The 20,381-nt window shown below is 38.3% G+C and overlaps 1 protein-coding gene across 1 annotated transcript in view; it reads right to left on the bottom strand.

Moving 5' to 3' along the window:
* Positions 1–20,381, bottom strand: part of MEI4 (meiotic double-stranded break formation protein 4) — a 202,715-nt gene that overhangs the window by 61,914 nt on the left and 120,420 nt on the right. The window contains exon 3 of the mRNA XM_024132967.2: positions 10,870–11,001. Within this exon, the coding sequence (XP_023988735.1) occupies positions 10,870–11,001 (132 nt within the window). The remainder of the gene's footprint in view (positions 1–10,869; positions 11,002–20,381) is intronic.

Below are 20,381 nucleotides of genomic sequence, written 5' to 3'. Positions count from 1 at the left end.
CTCTCCATCTGTTTGTATTGTCTTTAATTTCTTTCATCACTGTCTTATAGGTTTCTGCATAAAGATCTTTTGTCTCCTTAGGTAGCTTTATTCCTAGGTATCTTATTCTTTTTGTTGCAATGGTAAATGGGAGTGTTTCCTTAATTTCTCTTTCAGATTTTTCATCGTTAGTGTATAGGAATGCAAGAGATTTCTGTGCATTAATATTGTATCCTGTTACTTTACCAAATTCATTGATTACTGTAGTAGTTTTCTGGTAGCATCTTTAGGATTCTCTATGTATAGTATCATGTCACTGCAAAAAGTGACAGTTTCCATTTTTCTTTCTCAAGATTGCTTTGGCTATTCGGGGTCTTTTGTGTTTCCATTCAAATTGTGAAACGTGTTGTTCTAGTTCTGGGAAAAATGCCACTGGTAGTTTGATACGGATTGCATTGAATCTGTACCTGTAGATTGCTTTGGGTACTATAGTCATTTTCACAATGTTGATTCTTCCAATCCAGGAACATGGTATATCTCTCCATCTGTTTGTATTGTCTTTAATTTCTTTCATCACTGTCTTACAGGTTTCTGCATAAAGATCTTTTGTCTCCTTAGGTAGCTTTATTCCTAGGTATCTTATTCTTTTTGTTGCAATGGTAAATGGGAGTGTTTCCTTAATTTCTCTTTCAGATTTTTCATCGTTAGTGTATAGGAATGCAAGAGATTTCTGTGCATTAAAATTGTATCCTGTTACTTTACCAAATTCATTGATTACTGTAGTAGTTTTCTGGTAGCATCTTTAGGATTCTCTATGTATAGTATCATGTCACTGCAAAAAGTGACAGTTTTACTTCTTCTTTCCTAATTTGGATTCCTTTTATTTCTTTTTCTTTTCTGATTGCTGTGGCTAACACTTCCAAAAGGATGTGGAATAACAGTGGTGAAAGTGGGCATACTTGTCTTGTTCCTGATTTTAGAGAAAATGTTTTCAGTTTTTCACCATTGAAAATGACGTTGGCTATGGGTTTGTCATATATGGCCATTATTATGTTGAGGTAAGTTCCCTCTATGCCTAATTTCTGGAGAGTTTTTTATCATAAATGGATGTTGAATTTTGTTGAAAGCTTTTTCTGCATCTATTGAGATTATCATATGGCTTTTATCCTTCAGTTTGTTAATATGGTGTATCATATTGATTGATTTGCTTATATTGAAGAATCCTTGCATTTGTGGGATAAACCCCACTTGATCATGGTATATGATCCTTTTAACGTGCTGTTGGATCCTGTTCTACTAGTGTTTTGCTAGAAGAACTAGTAGAATGAGTTCCTCCCTCTGCTATATTTTGGAAGAGTTTGAGAAGGATAGGTGTTAGCTCTTCGCTAAATGTTTGATACAATTCACCTGTGAAGCCATCTGGTCCTGGACTTTTGTTTGCTGGAAGATTTTTAATCACAGTCTCAATTTCAGTGCCTGTGATTGGTCTGTTTATATTTTCTATTTCTTCCTGGTTCAGTCCACAAGGTTGTACTTTTCTAAGAATTTGTCCATTTTTTTCCAGGTTGTCCATTTTATTGGCATATTGTTGCTTGTAGTAATCCCTCATGATTCTTTGTATTTCTGCAGTGTCAGTTGACTTTGGGGGATTTTTGTTCTTCCTTCTCTAGCTGCTTTAGGTGTAAGGTTCTGTTGTTTCTTTGAGATTTTTCTTGTTTCTTGAGGTAGGATTGTATTGCTATGAACTTCCCTCCTTCTTTTTCATTTCTAATTGTGTGGATTTGAGAGTCGTCTCCCTTTTTTTTCTTGATGAGTCTGGCTAATGGTTTATCAATTTTGTTTATCTTCTCAAAGAACCAGCTTTAGTTTTATTGATCTTTGCTATTGTTTTCCTTGTCTCTATTTAATTTATTTCTGCTCTGATCTTTATATCTCTTTCCTTCTACTAATTATGGGGTTTTTTGGTTCTTCTTTCTTTAGTTGCTTTAGGTGTAAGGTTAGGTTGTTTATATGAGATTTTTCTTGTTTCCTGAGGTCTTGGTTATTAAGTAGTGTATTGCTTAGTCTTCATGTGTTTGTATTTTTTACATATTTTTTCCTGTAATTGATATCTAGTCTCATAGCGTTGTGGTCAGACAAGATATTTGATATGATTTCAAATTTCTTAAATTTACCAAGGCTTGATTTATGACTCAAGATATGATCTATCCTGGAGAATGTTCCATGAGCACTTGAGAAGAAAGTGTATTCTGTTGTTTTTGGATGGAATGTACTATAAATATCAATTAACTCCATCTTGTTTAATGTGTCATATAAAGCTTGTGTTTCCTTATGTACTTTCATAAGTACATAATGGATGATCTGTCCATTGATGAAAGTGGGTTGTTAAAGTTCCCTACTTTTACTGTGTTACTGTCAATTTCCCCTTTTATGGCTGTTAGCATTTGTCTTATGTATTGAAGTGCTCCTATGATGGGTGCATAAATATTTACAAATGTTATACCTTCTTCTTGGATTGATCCCTTGATCATTAGGTAGTGTCCTTCTTTGTCTCTTGTAATAATCTTTATTTTAAAGTCTATTTTGTCTGATATGAGAATTGCTACTCCAGGTTTCTTTTGATTTCCACTTGCATGGAATATCTTTTTCCATACCCTCAATTTCAGTCTGTATGTGTCCCTAGGTCTGAAGTGGGTCTCCTGTAGACACTATATATATGGGTCTTGTTTTTGTATCCATTCAGCCAGTCTATGTCTTTTGGTTGGAGCCTTTAATCAATTTACATTTAAGGTAATTATCAACATGTATGTTCTTATTACCATTTTCTTAATTGTTTTGGGTTTGTTTTCATAGGTATTTTCCCTCTTTTGTGTTTCCTGCCTAGAGAAGTTCCTTTAGCATTTGTTTGAAAGCTGGTGTGGTGGTGCTGAATTCTCTTAGCTTTTGCTTGTCTGTAAAGATTTTAATTTCTCTGTCAAATCTAAATGAGATTCTTGCTGGGTAGAATAATCTTGGTTGTAGGTTTTTCCCTTTCATCATTTTAAATATGTCCTGCCACTCCCTTCTGGCTTGCAGAGTGTTTGCTGAAAGAGCAGCTGTTAACCTTATGGAGATTCCCTTGTATGTTATTTGTTGCTTTTCCCTTGCTGCTTTTAGTATTTTTCCTTGTATTTAATCTTTGATAGTTTGATTTGATAGTTTGATTAATATGTGTCTTGTAGTGTTTCTCCTTGGATATATCCTGCATAGGACTTTCTGCACTTCCTGGAGTTGACTATTTCCTTCCCTATTTTAGGGAAGTTTTGAACTATAATCTCTTCATATATTTTTTCAGACCCTTTCTTTCTCTCTTCTTCTTTTGGGACCCCTATAATTTGAATGTTGTTATGTTTAATGTTGTCCCAGAGGTCTCTGAGATTGTTCTCAATTCTTTTCATTCTTTTTTCTTTATTCTGATCTGTGGTAGTTATATCCACTATTTTATCTTCTAGGTCACTTATCCATTCTTCTGCCTCAGTTATTCTGCTATTGATTCCTCCTAGAGAATTTTTAACTTCATTTATTGTGTTGTTCATCATTGTTTGTTTACTCCTTAGTTCTTCTAGGTCCTTGTTAAACGTTTCTTGTATTTTCTCCATTCTAGTTCCAAGATTTTGTATCATCTTTACTATCATTACTCTGAATTCTTTTTCAGGTAGACTGCCTATTTCCTCTCATTTGTTTGGTCTGGTGGGTTTTTACACTGCTCCTTCACGTACTGCGTATTTCTCTGTCTTTTCATTTTGCTTTACTTACTGTTTGGGTTCTACTTTTTGCAGGCTGCTGGTTCATAGTTCCCGTTGTTATTGGTGTCTGCCTCTAGAGGGTAAGATTGGTTCAGTGGCTTGTGTAGGCTTCCTGGTGGAGGAGACTGGTGTCTGTGTTCCAGTGGATGAGGCTGGACCTTGTCTTTCTGGTGGGCAGGGCTGGGTCCGTTGCTGTGTTTTGTGGTGTCTGTGAACCTAGTATGATTTTAGGCAGCCTCTCTGCTAATGGATGGGGTTGTGTTCCTGTCTTGCTAGTTGTTTGGCATGGGGCGTCCAGCAGTGGAACTTGCTGGCTGTTGGGTGGCGCTGGGTCTTAGCGTTGAGACAGAGATCTCTGGGAGACCTCTCACCAATTTATATTATGTGGGGCTGGGAGGTCTCTGGTGGTCCAATGTCCTGAACTTGGTTTTCTCACCTCAGAGGCCCAGGCCTGACACCAGGCCGGAGCAACAAGACCCTGTCAGCCACACGGCTCAGAAGAATAGGGAGAAAAAATGAAAGAAAAAATAAGAATAAGAAAAAAAAATTTAAAAGATAAATAAAATAAAATTATTAAAATTAAAAGATTATTAAAAGAAAAACTAAAAATAATTTTTTAAAAAGAAGAGAGCAACCTAACCAATAAACAAATCCACCAATGATAACAAGCGCTAAAAACTATATTAAGATAAACATAAAAATCAGAAACACGTCAGTCGCTGACAGCAAACCGCAAGTCTACAGTTGCTCCCAAAGTCTACTGCCTCCATTTTGGGTTGATTCGTTGTCTATTCAGGTATTCCACATATGCAGGGTACTTCAGGTTGACTGGGGATTTAATCCGTGCTCCTGAGCCTGCTGGGAGAGATTTCCCTTTCTCTTCTTTGTTTGCACAGCTCCTGGGGTTCAGCTTTCATTTTGGCCTTGCCTCTGTGTGTAGGCTGCCCTCAGGCTTCTGTTCCCTCCCAGACAGGATGGGGTTAAAGCAGCAGCTGATTAGGGGGTTCTGACTCACTCAGGCCGGGGGCAGGGAGGGGTTGGAATGCAGGGCAAGCCTGTGGCGGCAGAGGCCAGAGTGACTTTAAACAGCCTGAGGTGCACCGTGTGTCCTCCGGGGGAAGTTGTCCCTGGATCACAGGACCCTGGCAGTGGCGGGCTGCACAGGCTCCCAGGGGGTGTGGGCATGTGGACAGTGACCTGTGCTTTCACACAGGCTTCTTGGTGGCTGCAGTAGCAGCGTTAGCATTTCATGCCTGTCTCTGGTGTTCAAGCTGATGGCCGCGGCTCGCGACCATTTCTGGAGCTCATTTAGGCAGTGCTCTGCCTTCTGTGGGCAGACAGGGAAGGAATCCCTTCTCCTCGTGCACCCTGAAACAATGGTCTCTTGCCTCTTAGGCAGGTCCAGACTTTTTCCTGAACTCCCTCCTGGCTAGCTGTGGTGCACTAGTCCCTTTCAGACTGTGTTCATGCAGCCAACCCTAGTCCTCTCCCTGGGATCTGACCTCCAAAGCCCGAGTCTCAGCTCCCAGCCCCCGCCTGCCCCGGCGGGTGAGCAGACAAGCCTCTCGGGCTGGTGAGTGCTGGTCGTCACCGGTCCTCTGTGCAGGAATCTCTCCGCTTTGCCCTCCGCACCCCCGTTGCTGCGCTCTCCTCCGCGGCTCAGAAGCTTCCTCCCCCCACCACCCGCAGTCTCCGCCCGCGAAGGGGCTTCCTAGTGTGTGGAAACCTTTCCTCCTTCACAGCTCCCTCCCACTGGTGCACGTCCCATCTCTATTCTTTTGTCTCTGTTTTTTCATTTTTCTTTTACCCTACCCAGGTACGTGGGGATTTTCTGGCCTTTTGGGAAGTCTGAGGTCTTCTGCCAGCGTTCAGCAGGTGTTCTGTAGGAGTTGTTCCACATGTAGATGTATTTTTGATGAATTTGTGGGGAGGAAGGTGATCTCCATGTCTTACTCCTGTGCCGTCTTGAAGGTCCCTCCCTGTTGTATTTTTTAGATTAAGTTATATCATATCTGTCTTTCTCTGTCTTATTTCACTTAACATAATCCTCTCCAAGTCCATTCCTGTTGCTGCAAACAGCAAAATTTTATTCTTTTTTTATTGCTGAATGGTATTCTAGTGTGTGTGTGAGTGCGTGTGTGCGTGTGTGTGTGTGTGTGTGTGTGATCACATCTTTATCCATTCATCTCTTGCTGAACACTTAGGTTGCTTCCTCAACTCAGCAATTATAAATAATACTGTTATGAGCTTTGGGGTGCATGTCTCTTTTCTAATTATTGTTTTTCAGATGTATACGCAGGGGGGTCATATGGTAGTTTTATTTTTAGTTTTTTAAGGAACCTACATACTGTTTTCCATAGTGGCTGCACCAATTTACATTCCCACCAACCGTGTACGAGGGTTCTCTTTCCTCCACATCCTCACCAACATTAGTTATTTGTTGTCTTTTTGATGATAGCCTGTCTGACAGGTGTGAGATAATATCTAATTGTGGTTTTGATTTGAATTTCCCTGATGATTAGCTATGTTGAGCATCTTTTCATGTGCCTGTTGACCATCTGCATTTCCTCTTTGGAAAAATGTCTATTCAGTTCTTCTGCCCATATTTTTATTCCGGTTGTTTGGTTTTTTTTGATGTTGACTTTTATGAGCTGTTTATATATGTTGGATATTAACCCCTTATCAGTCATATCATTTGCAAACAGTTTCTCCCATTCTGTGGGGTTTTTTTTTCATTTTTCTTTTAACACACACATATATATGTGTGTGTGTGTGTATGTATGTATATATATATATAAATAGCTGTCTTTGTCCTTATATGCTTATTCCATTATTTCTGTCATTTCTGGTTCTATTTCTATTAACTGATGCTTTTTCTCATGGCTATGAGTTACACATTCTTTCTTTTTCACTTGCGTGATGTCTGAATGGATGTAGACATTAATGATATCATATTGTAAAGCTTCTGTATTATGTTGTTCCAGCAGGCAGCTAATCTAGCTGTAAATCAGCAAGAATTCTTCAAGGTGTGTTTCCAAGCTCTTTTAGAATCCATCCAGCATAGCCTTTTCCTAGGACTATAAAGTACTATACTGCTAAGCTGTAACATTTTAAGGTCTCTACTGAATGCCTTATTAAGTAAGGTCTTGCCATTATATCTGGATAGAATTTGGATGGTCCCAAGCACTGTGTGAGGTCTGGCCATTATGCAGCTCACAATTTCTTTGTAATATTTCTTTCCTGAGTAGTTTTTCTTTGCTTGGTCTTGTGAAGTGTCCTCCTACACATGTGCAGCTTAGTATTCAACAAATGATCCAGAAAACCTCTGTTCAAATTTCCTGAGTTCTTCTTTTCAGGGTTTTCTTCTCTCCATGACCCCGACCCAGAAATTCTCCACATCAGTTCTCTGGAACTCCAGTCTCTGCCCCATCAGTTCAGTGAGACTGCTGGGACTTGGCTGGGCTTCACCTGTGCCACAGTCCAGAAAGGGCCTCCAGGCCAAAAGTCAAGGCAATCATGGGATTCACATAGTTTGCTTCCCTTATTTCAGGAATTGCAATTTTGTACTGCCTATTGTCTGAAATTCACTAAGTCATATATTTGTCCAGAGTTTTAGCTGTTTACATTGGGAAGGCTACCTCTGTTAACAATGAACTTTATGACTTTTTAAATACTTTTAATAAAACTTCCAAGAAATTTTATTTTTAAAAAATAATAATTTTATTATGCTTTTTCCAAAAAATCATCTTAATATGCAAGTTTGAGATGCAAATCACTAATAAGAGTTGAATGCAGTTAATGCAATAAAGTCAACTTCTGAAATGTTTCTCCATGAATCAATTTCAGAAAATAGTTAATGTTAAGTTTTATATCAGAGGTGAAAATGTATTACAGCAATGACCTATATGTCCAACAATAAGACTATGTCTAAGAGGCATAAAGAAAACTGGAAAGTCAAAAAATATGTAGTATGACTTTAATATTTATATTTTTATTTATAGATATTTTTGCATAATCCATATTATATATAATATATATTACTGTTTATATCTGATGAAAAATTAAATCATTTAAGCCTGACATTTATAATAGTCAGCTAACATCTAATATTAAAATAAAGCTTGTCTTCTTTCCTTGTTTGTACATCTGCCTCTCCCATTCCACAGTACTTTTCCCTGAGTCCCTGTTCTTTTTCTATGATTTCATGTTTGCCATATAGTGATATTCCCCTAATTTTTATGTATGTCCCCTCCTTTCCCTCAAGTTTTAATTTCATATTTCCATCTGCCTATATTTAGATTACTTCAATGTTTCCTCATATTCAATATATACAAACTCAATTTTTTCTGCTCACAAAGAAGCATTGCTTCCCATTTACCTAATTCTTCTTAGTGATATTTTTCCTATCTCTTAGTTTTATAATATTAATTTTTGCACTGATTCTTCTCTCTCCTTCACATTAAATTTTTTCTTGAGTCCTTTGGATAACACTTCTTATATACAAGTGGTTATTTCTACTCCTGCTTGTGGAAGACTTATTACATTGAGAGTCCCGAATAAATAGCTTCCCTGCATTCATGCCCTTCGCCCTGTATTCCCTCCTATTCTGACGCCATCTCTTACCACCATGTTACTGAATTTCTGAGCCTTACATGTGATAGACACCTTGGACTGACTACATCATTAGTCATTCTATCATCCTTTTAGAGTAAAGAAGCTGAAAAAGCATAAAACTACATTTTCTATACTTCCTTGATGCTAGGGTTCTGAATGTGTTGTTGCCTTAGAAATAAACGCACTCACAAACACTGAATTAGTTGAAACTGAATCACATAATGAGACAGGACAACACAGGGCATATATCTGGCTGTTGTACACTGTAGTAGGACTGTTTTATGGACCCTGTGTCTGTAGTAGTAGCTCCTTGAGTCAGCAGGCAGCTTCCTGGTCATGACGGCAAAGGCAGCAACTCCTTTGGAGCCTATTCCTATTCAGCTGGGTAGTCGCAGAGGTCATTCATGAAAGTACGGCCTAGTCTCTTCTTCAACAATTCCAGAGCTATTCATGTATCCTTTTCTGCTTAAATTGGCTGGAGTGAATTCTGTTATCCATTGTTAAGAATGCTGATGAATAGTTTTCTTGTCTTTAAACAACGATACTAATATCTAAAGCATAACACATATTACCCGCCAAAAACTAGTTCTTGTTGTTGTGTTATTGTTACTCTTATTCTAAAGTGGCTTAACAATCAGAATGCCTGAGTTTGAATTATGGCTCTTAGCATATGTTCTTTCTGCAACCTTGGTCAAGTTGCTTAACTGCTCTAAGGCTTGACTTCTTTATCTATAAACTAGGTGAATAATATAACTACTTCATGTATTTTGGTAAAAATTAAATGAGAATATGTAAATAAAATTTTCTTTTCTGTCTTTTGTTATTCTCCACACAAATCTGATTCCATCAAACTAATTTGCCACATTGCTTCCTATTTTTTTTTTTTGTTTTTTTTTGTCGCCACCAGGGAAGCCCGCTTCCTATTTTTAATGCCATGACCTCATCTTGTTTCCTCAGAATTCTGGGCACACTTTTTAAAACTAACACCCAGTGCCTCAACATTATGTATTCTCTCCTTTTCAATTCAAATCCATTTTTCAAGCTGTTCCTTTTTCATGAAATCTTTTCAGGGACTTGCAACTTACCTTGATCACTTCCTTGATCTTGGAGCTCCTACAAACGGCACCATGCATTTTAACACTTCACTGTTTTTTTTCCACTAGTGCGCGAACCCGGTTCCCCTGCATCGGCAGGCGGACGCGCAACCACTGCACCACCAGGGAAGCCCGCTTCTCCTATTTTTAATGCCATGACCTCACCTTGTTTCCTCAGAATTCTGGGCACACTTTTTAAAACTAACACCCAGTGCCTCAACATTATGTATTCTCTCCTTTTCAATTCAAATCCATTTTTCAAGCTGTTCCTTTTTCATGAAATCTTTTCAGGGACTTGCAACTTACCTTGATCACTTCCTTGATCTTGGAGCTCCTACAAACGGCACCATGCATTTTAACACTTCACTGTTTTTTTTCCACTAGTAAATGTGCCTTATTTCTTTTTCAAATGGATTTTTAGCTCCTTGAGATCAGTAACAACTACTTTTTAAAAATATATCTAACAGAGCTGTTACAAGGGTTCAGCATTTAACAGTCACTTGAAAAACTGCTGACTAGATGATTTACCATGACATTGATTGAATTCAAGTAGATTATATAATATTTTGGAATATGTTATTAAATGTAGAGAACTTAGACCTAAGAACTTGGTTAAAAGCATTTAATATTATATAAATAAATATATATATATTTCTCTTATTAATTTTTTCTCTTTACCAAAACATTTCTGTCTCTGATTTCCTTTATTTGTGTTTAATTCTAACCACAGAAACAATAATATTAAGTGAGCTGAGAAAGTGAACACGTAATATGCCACTGTCAACATTAAAACATGGGAATGACTTCTGTTCCTTAGACACATTTGTCATCAGTGACATAAGATTTTGCACAGATAAAAGAGCATTGTTTTCAACCTTGTTTGCACACTGGAATCATCTGGAGAACTTTAACAATACCAATACCTGCGTCTTAACCCCAGAGACCTCCATTTAATTGGCTTGGCATATGGCTTGGCAACGGAGTATTTAAAGTTAGCCACATGAGTGTCATGAGCAATTAGGAATAAGAACCAGAGGCTGTTCTCCATTTATCATCCTCTCCCGTCCACTTTCCTCTCCCTGCTTTGCTTTAGGAACACACTGCCTTCTTGGAGAGGTTTAAGGCCATTCCTTTGCCATCACTAGTGACACCTTTGGCACATATATACCAGTAAGGATGATAAAATGGCATTATTTTGAAAACTATTTTCTGAAAATATCTTTCTGTAATTTCAGCAGGCAGCAACAGTATTCATGTACATTAGAAATAATGTACATTAGAAATAAGGTAACGACTAAAATATCAGCCTGGCAAAAAGAGAGGGGAGGAGAAAGGGAAAGAAAAGTCTACAGCTGCATTAACTACAAATGAAAGTTACAGTGTCAAGTTATATGTACCTGATTGATGGCACCCAGATCATCAGCGAAGCTGTTTACTTCTGACAGAAGCAGAGGTATTATAGATTTTCTCAACAAGCTGCAACTTCCCAGGGTTACCAGACTCTGAGAGACATAATGCTGCACCTGAAACTAAAGATCAAAATGAGTAGGTTTCTAATTTCTATCAAGTTAGCTCTAAATATATTTAATGGGCACTTTCTAAAATTTACTGTTGAGCTCCATGCTGCAGGGAGTACAAAAAGTGTCAACATAATTCTGAGTCAGTCTCAAGCAAAACTGTGAAACAGACAGATTATCATAATAGAATTAATGAAATTTTATAGCAGTTAGTATTTTGAAATGTGTGACAAGGTGCTAGAATGGAAGTTTTAGCTGAAGAACCAAAAGATCATATCATTTAGATAGAGTACATACAGAATGAATCAAGATGATAAAACAAGACTCTCAAGCCCTTACCCACTAAATATATTGGGTGGGCCAAAAAGTGCCTTCTTTTTTTTTAAGCAAAAATAAAAGACACAGCTTTCATTTTCACCAAGAACTTTACTGAACAACGTATTCACCCTTTTGCTCCACTACCTTCTGCCATTTTTCAGGCAACTTCATAATTCCATCTATCCAAACTTTTTATCTTTTTGAGCAAAGAACTGTTCCAGGTACCTTTTACAGTCTTCCAGGGAATGGAAATTTTTTTCCATTAAGAGAACTTTGTAAAGACCTAAATCAATGGAAATCCGAAGGTGCAATGTCTGGTGAATATGGCGGATGAATCAGAACTTCCCAGCCAAGCTGTAACAATTTTTGCCTGGTCATCAAAGAAACGTGTAATCTTGCGTCATCCTGATGGAAGATTATGCGTTTTCTGTTGACTAATTCTGGACACTTTTCATTGAGTGCTGCTTTCAGTTGGTCTAACTGGGAGCAGTACTTGTTGGAATTAATCGTTTGGTTTTCCGGAAGGAGCCCATAATAGAGGACTCTCTTCCAATCCCACCATATACACAACATCACCTTCTCTGGATGAAGACCTGCCTTTGGTATAGTTGGTGGTGATTCATTTCACTTGCCCCACGATCTCTTCTGTGCCACACAGTTGTACAGTATCCACTTTTCATTGCCGTCACAATTTGTTTTTAAAATGGAACGTTTTCATTACATTCCAGTAGAGAATCGCATGTGGAAATATGGTCAAGAAGGTTTTGTTCACTTAACTTATGTGGAACCCAAACATCAAAGCGATTCACATAACCAAGCTTGTGCAAATGATTTTCAACGCTTGATTTGGATAAGTCGGATTTGAATATTTCGGCTATCTCCCGGGTGGTATAACGTCTCAATTATTGCTTCGATTTGATCGCTATCAACTTCAACTGGTCTACCCAACCATGGAGCATCATCCAGCAAGAAATCTCCCGCAAGAAACTTCGCAAACCACTTTAGACACGTTCAATCAGTCACAGCACCTTCTCCACACACTGCACAAATCTTTTTGTGTGTTTCTGTTGCATTTTTACCTTTCTTGAAATAATAAAGCATAATATGCCAAAATGTTGCTTTTTTTCTTCCATCTCCAATTAAAATGGATACACAGAAATTCACCAATTTTGATGTCTTTTTTTTAGAAGCACGTTGATATGACAGCTGTCACATACAGTCTTAACAAAATCGTTTCGAATGAAGTTAAAGACAACTAAGTGCTACTAAAGCCATCTTACAGAAAAAAATCAAACGAACCTTTTGGCCCACCCAATAGATATGGAGATATAGAGGTAGAGGTGGATAAACAGGGTAAGAGGAAAAAGTTTGAAGACGTTTTTGAGGAGAGTCCCACCTCCACGTTGCAGAGGGACAGGTGTGGGTGTGGGCGTGGGTGTTTATTCTCCACTAGTCAAAAGTCTAAAGTCACAGTGTTTTAGAGTGAGGAGAAAGAAATGTGGGACTCTGAATTTTCATCTAGAGGCAACAAAAGAACTCGTCATTAAATAAATTTCAAAGGATTGTGGGAGACAATAAATTATATCCCCTATAGTTAGTAGGAGAAAGGCCATTTGATTATAATTCACATTAAGTTGCATATAACTCATATCTGGAATTTCATTAAATCTTTCCTTTAATATATCTGGGAGAAATGAGGCTTCATGGAGAATCTCAAAACACAGAAACAGCATCTGCCTTGCCATTGTTCTCTATGGGCTTAAAATCAGATTGAGGAGACACTGCTTTTATATGTAAAACGTTTAAATGACAATGCTTAAATAACTAATGCCATATGAAACTAGGAAATGCCATCTGTGTCCTTTACAATGTATACTTAATATAGATATTTCTCAAACTGATATTTTAATAATATACTTTAACTTTAAAAGTTAATCAGGGCTTCCCTGGTGCTCAGTAACACTAAGAAAGTGAATGGATTATAGACTTCAAAAGAAATTTCTATTATAAATCTGGACACGCATAACTAGCTGTTAATAATAATTTTTGAAATCAACTTATCAAATTTAAAACTAAAACCACATCAGTTTATTATCATAGAAAATCATAGTTATTTATCATTGTTATTTCCTAACAATGTAATTAGCTAAGACTCCCATCTTTTGTAACTCTCCAGTATGACTTATTAGATGTCAAATGTTTTACAACATTTTAATTTGTACCTGAAAAAACAGTACTTTTACCTAAGCTCTAAAAAACTTCGGTTGAGTATTTCATTGATGCTTTAATTGTTTATTTATCTTTTTTCCTCAATATTTAATCTTTAGGAGATAACTTAAAGAGAAGAAAAATTTCACCATAAACTGAAAGAGACTTTACAGAATGGGGATGAAATGACAGTGTGACAGGGTAGGTTGAAGACTCTGGAGCCCAACACTGCCTGAGTCAAATCCCAACTCCATGCTTACTAACTTGTACTAACAACTTACTTAACCTTTTATGTCTCAGCTTACACATCTGCAAAACAGTGACTGGGACAGCACCCACTACATAGAGTCGTGCATATTAAGTTAGACAGCAAAACTGATTAACATAGTGTCAAGCCCCTAGCAAGCGCCCAATAAGTGTTAAATGTTATAATGTAGGATAATAATGTAAAGGCACTGAAGGTTAATACGTGTAATTCACTGACCCTTAAGAAGTTAAATACTAGAAATAAAATCCATTTGTCTAGAGTTAATACAGTCCTTTTAGAGGACATTGCTGAGAAGGAAAGTTCACCACAAAGAGATTTTCCACAATACAGCTATGAAATGTGACTCTCTCCCCAATATGACTGAGGTTCAAACGAGAGCAAAGACTAAGTATAGAGCCATTAAGGTGATTTACAATTCTGCGAATATTATTATAAAATGGCCTCTCTTCTTCCTTACATTTTAATTGTCACTTGCCCTTTTGTAAATGCAGTGGAACTTTGAGAGAGGCTGACGTGAAGGCCTGGGCTCACATTATGCATGAGGCAACTGCAGCGGAAACCACGGAAGGACCTGCCAACACCCACACCATCATTTTCTACTCTAGCACATCTTTCTGCATTTCAGGGACAGAGGAGCTAGAAATAAATTTCCCCAGATTCCTCTGCAGTTATGATTTTGGATGAGGCTTGAGTTCTGCCAATCAGAGAACTCATTTGAGAACCGGATTTAGCAGTGCATTACGAAAGAAGAGAAGCAGCCTCAGGGCATGCGTTTTGCTGGCACGGACTGTAGCAGAGGCGGCACAGTTCTGGCTTATCCTGCAGCTGGTTCAGAGGCTTCCTGCGTTTCCAGGTTCTTAATCCTAGTAGAAGCAGCGGGATGCTATCTTGGTGACCCACTGGTTTAGGGAGTCATTGCTGTAAACTCAGTCTTCCCAAAGGTGCTTGGATCTATATATCCACCTGGAAGATTCACAGAGCTCAGTGCCACGTTGAAGTCTTGAAATATTCAGGGGTGGAAATTCCTATCACATGCCCAATAAATTTGCCTATTTGACCTGTTCAGGACATTGAAGGATCTTGGAGAATAACAGTGAATTATCACAAAATTAAGCGGGTGGTGTTTGTAATTACACAGTGCTAATTACTGTTCCAGATGTAGCTCCCTGCCTCTGATACATATTAGACAGGTCTTGATCTGGGGGTTTGCATTCACCTAGGAGACAGCAGGGCACTTTTCCTGTCCTATTAAGGCTATGTCAACTTGCTGGCTCCGGGCCATTATTTAATAGTTCATAGAATTCTGATCATTGAAACATTCCACAGGACATCGTGCCAGTGCACTGTACTGATGACATCATGCTGATATGGCAGGGGTTTTGAGGGCCCTGATAAATCACATGCATTCCAGAGAGGGAACCCCAGAATTCAGGTGCCTGATACACTTGGGCAGTGTCTGGGTCTTAGGCATGTTGGAATACACCCCTAAAGTGAAAAGCATGTTGCTTTAGATGTACTTACTATCACTAATAAACAGATACAATGCTTGATGGGTCTCTGGATATTTGAGGCAACATATATTTCTTTGGTTTTCTACTCAGATGCATATATTGAGAAACCACAAGGCTGTGAACTTTGAGAAGGGCCCAGAGGAGCATATTAAGACCTCTAGCTGGTCTACGTTGGGGAACAAGAGGCTCTGCCACATGGACCCTTATGACCAGCAAGAGCCAATATTCCTGGAGCTAATCAGTACACCTGTAGCTGACCCTAATGAGACAATCACAAGCCAGGGGGCACTTGGGTTTGGGAAGAAAGTCGTAACTTTCTTGACAAGTAAATATTACCCTTTACAGAAAAAAGAAAAACTCCTTGCTTATGCTATTTGGCCCCAGTAATGACTGAATGAGTGCCTGATAGTGGGACACCAAGTGACTATACGCCCAGAGCTGCTCATCTGAACTGGGTGTTACCTAAGGTTAGGTATACACAGCAATACTCCGTCATCAAGTAGTTGTACTAGATACAAAATTGGGCTCAAGCGGGAACTAAAAACAGAAGTAAATTTTCCTTGAACAGTTAGTTCCGACTAGAATACCACTTCTTATGAGGTTGAGTGATAGGAAACTTATGTTCTAAACCAGTGACCAATATCTGATGCTCTTTCTCCCACATCCAGAATATACAGGTTCAGGAGCCAAGGTATGAAAGTAAGACTGGGAACTCTCAATATTACATCTAATGATTTATTGGCAAAGTGTTATTCCCATCCTTGTGGCATTGGATTTTTTTTTTTTTTTTGTGGCATTGGATTTTGTCTTAGAGGTCTACATAACCAAGTGAAAATGGTTCCGACCAAAGGACCGAACAATGGCTTCGTGAACTGGAAGCTGAGATTTCCACCTGGCTACATGGATTTCTACATGCCACTGTACCAATGGCAAAAAAGAAGTTCCTGTGTTGGCTGGTGCAATTGATCTCTATGGTGGAGGAAAACAGGCATTTACAATATGCCATGTCAGCAAGGAAGATTACATCTGGAAGCCAGGGATTGCCCTCTATTTCTGACACGTCCAAGTGGCAGAAATAAATAGAATACTACGGCAACCTCATGAGGCAAGATGACCAAAAGGTCAGATCCTTCAGGGATGAAACTCTGGGTAGATCAACTAAGTGAGGTTCTGGCTGAGGACAAAGGGAGAATGTAATTGGCAGTGGAGGAAGAAAATCAATACAAATTATGGACTTATAACCAGTTATAGAACCGAAGGCCATGATGGGTTACTTTATTCCTTCTTTGTGGGTATGTGTGTGTGTTTGTGTATTTTATAATTCAGTCCATGCATTACAGAGTATCAAACTAGCATTGTGACTGAACTAGCATAGGGATGATCATCACATCACACTATATCACACGAAAAGATCGGGATTGAATCCTTCCTTTTGATAAGAGGTCTATAGATTTTTGTTTCTTTAGAGCACTGGTGCATTATGTTTTCACGGCACATTGCTGTTGCTATTGAGATTTGGTGGAAGTTTGACTATGGTAAAAAGGGAGTATATGAACATTGAATAATTAGAGGAGCAGTCCACAGCAGGTAGACTGGGATCACCACTCAATTATTCTTCAAGCATGTTTCCAGTGCTAAAGAGGCTAAAACTCTCTTTTAGAGAGGGTTCTGGATATAATGTAAATGTTTGTAGTAAGTCGATCTTATGTAAGACATAGTCAGAATTACTTGAGGTGAAAGGCAGGTTGCAGGGCATCCCTTTTGAATGACGATACGGTTCCTAGAAGATGCAGCAGGATTCTGGAACAGATGGCAGAAGTCTTCCTGATTCAGGAGATTCCTGATGATGACAGAAGTGCTATCGATCTGGGACTGGCAGCTTTGGAAACTTCTATCTCTGTGCTGCCTCGATCATGGCAGAAGCAGCAGCAACCCTGATTCTGTGGTGTGGTTTACAAGAAGAGATTTTAAGACAAATTTCAGAACTGTGCTTAATGTGAGCACTGATCCCAAAGATACAAATTCAGTAGAGAGAGAGAAAAGAGTAAAAAGAACCAAGCAGAGATTCAAGAACATGTGAAATAAAAACTCAAGGCAGATGAGCTCAGGAGCAGAATGCAGATGACTGAGGAAAGAGTCTATGTACTTGAATACAGGTCAGTAGAATTTACGCAGCCTGAGGAATGAACAGAATCTCAGGGGTGCATGGGACAATATACACAGGTCTATCAAGTATAATTGGGATCCAGAAGGAGAAATGGGTCAGAACAGGCAGAAAATGTTTGAACAAATAATGGCTGAAAGCTCCCTGAATTTGGCCAAAGACATACATTAAAGAATCTCATTGAACCCAAGCAATAAATATAAAAAGAAAAAATAAAGCCTAGGCATATCAGAGCCAAACCCTTAAAACTGTGGATAAAGAGACAAAGTTGAGAGCAATCAGAGAAAAATGACACCTTACAGGGAACATTATACAAATAACTGTGGATTTCCCATCAGAAACTATGGTGGTTAGAAAAGACTAGATTATTATCTTTAAATTGCTGGAAACAAAAGAAATGTCAACCTAGTATTCTATATCCAGCAAAAAATCCTTCAAGAATGAAGGTAAAATAGATATTTTCAGGTAAAATAGATATTTTCAGATAAAAAGTAAAAGTAAGAAAATAGGTAACCAACAGAGCCACAGTATAAGAAATGCTAGGATAAATTACTTTTTTTCTTAGTAGAAATGATACTAGTGGAAAATTTGAATCTTCATGAAGAAATGAAGGGCATCAAAAATGGTAACTATTTAGGTAAATATAAAAGTTTATTTTCCCCTTAATTTCTTCAAAATACAAGTAAAAATATATACAATATTGTCTTGGATGTGGATGTAATATATGTGACAATTGTAGCATAAGAAATAAGGGCATGAGCCAATGATCAATTTGTCGCCTCTCAGCTCCAAATTCACCCTTCAATAGATGATCGGCGATAACAGACACCATTCTTTTAAATATCTCTCCTTTACATGAGCAACACAGTGGGCTTCTCAGCAGAGGATGCTGAGAAAGGATTAACTGCAGGAGAAAGAAGGTTTCCTGCTGTTTCTGGCTGCTGCACAGCGGGCCGGCGGCGTGGATGGGAGGACATCTGGTGGAGCTCAGCCCCAGCTGCCCATCCAGAACATCAGGTCCCCTGAAGACCTTGCAAGCTCACCCTAGCCTGGCGATAATCCTCCCACAACCCTCTCTACACAGAAACCAGCAGCCTGAAGTCCTCCTGCCCTGGATGCCTTCTGCAGGCATCAGGGTGGCTCGTCTGCAGCCAGAAGGTTCCTGCCAAGCTGATCCTTCCTCTGTGGCTTTCCTGTGACCTGGAGGGTTTCCTCTGAGCCCCCACTCCCTGTGTACACTCACTCCACTAATTGCTGACCACCTGAATCCTGCTGCGTGAAAATACAACATATCGACACTTGTGTAATACAGCTGAAGATGCTCTTGGAGGCAAATTGGGGGGGAAAGCACGGGAGGAAAAGCCTAAATCAAAGTAACTGATCCTTCACTATTTCTTACCTTCATTCATCTGGAAAGCAGAAGCTAAGCTGCCTTTGATGGCCTTAGAGATTATATTGCCCACCTCTCATCAGCCAACAATGACTTTTGCAATTTGATCTTTTTTTTTTTGGATAACAGCTCTCCATTTGCCACCCTCCCCTAACAGTCCCTGGCAACCACTAATCTACATTCTGTCTCTACTCTGTCTCTATAGATTTATCTATCTGGACATTTCATGTAATAGAATGATACTACATGTGGTGTTCGTGTCTGACTTGTGCCATTTAGAATATTTTTTCGAAGTTCATAAATTCTGTAGCATGTATCAGTATGCCATTCTTTTTAATGGCCAAATAATAGTCCATTGTATTTATGAATATACCATTTTTGTTTATCCACCCATCAACTGACAGACATTTGGGTTGTTTCCATTTTTTGGCTACTAGGAATATTGCTGCTATGAACATTCATGTACATGTTTCAACTCTCTTGAACACATACCTAGGAGTGAAACTGCTCAGTAACATGATAACTCTATATTTAACTTTTTGAGGAAATGCCAAACTGTTTTTCAAAGTGACTACACCATTTTATATTCCCACCAGCAATTACAATGATGAGTTTCTCCACATCTTTGTTACATCTTCATCAACACCTGCTATCTTTTTTATTTTAGCCACCCTACTGGATGCGAAGTAGTATCTCATTGTGCTTCTGGTTTGTACTTCCCTTAAGGACTAATGCTTCTGAGCATTTTTCATGTTGTTTATTGGCCATCTGTATATTTTCTTTGCAGAAATATCTACTCAACTCATTTGCCTATTTTTATTGGTTTATTTACCTTTTTTTATTATTGAGTTTTAAGACTTCCTTATATAGTCTGGATATAGGCCCCCATCTCAGATATATGACTTGCAAAAATTTTCTCCAATTCTGTGGGATGTCTGTCTATTTTCCTGTTATCACTAATAGCACAAAAGCTTATTTATTTTTTTTCTTTTGGCATCTCTGTGCTTGGTTTCACATCTAAGAAACAAATGCCTAGCCCTAAGTCAGAAATAATTACTGCTATGCTTGCTTCTCAGAATTTACAGTTTTAGTTCTTTAACCTATGATCCATTTTGAGTTAGTTTTGGTATATGGTCTATTTGCATGTGGATATCCAGTTGTTCCAGGACCATTTGTTGAAAAAACTATTTTTACCACACTGAATTGCTTTAGTACCCTTGTTGAAATCAACTGTCTACAAATTTAAGGGTTTACTGACAGATCCTCAATTCTATTACATTAATATATATATACGTATCCTTAACCCTTACTCTTTGCTATAGATTTGTAGCAAGTTTTGTATTTAGGACATGTGAATCCTCCAACTTTGTTCTCCTTTTTGAAGATTATTTTGGTTATTCTGGGTCCTTTTCATTTCCATGTGAACTTTAGTGTCAGCTTGTCAATTTCTGCAAAAAAATGTGGCTGGGATTTTAATAGGGATTGTGTGGAATCTCTAGATCAATTTGGGGAATATTACCAACTTAATAATAT

The sequence above is a fragment of the Physeter macrocephalus genome, chromosome 10 (genome assembly GCF_002837175.3).
Source record: "Physeter macrocephalus isolate SW-GA chromosome 10, ASM283717v5, whole genome shotgun sequence".
Lineage (NCBI taxonomy): Eukaryota > Metazoa > Chordata > Mammalia > Artiodactyla > Physeteridae > Physeter > Physeter macrocephalus.
Note: the sequence above shows the minus strand (reverse complement) of the source record. Positions and strands in the feature narration are given on the sequence as shown.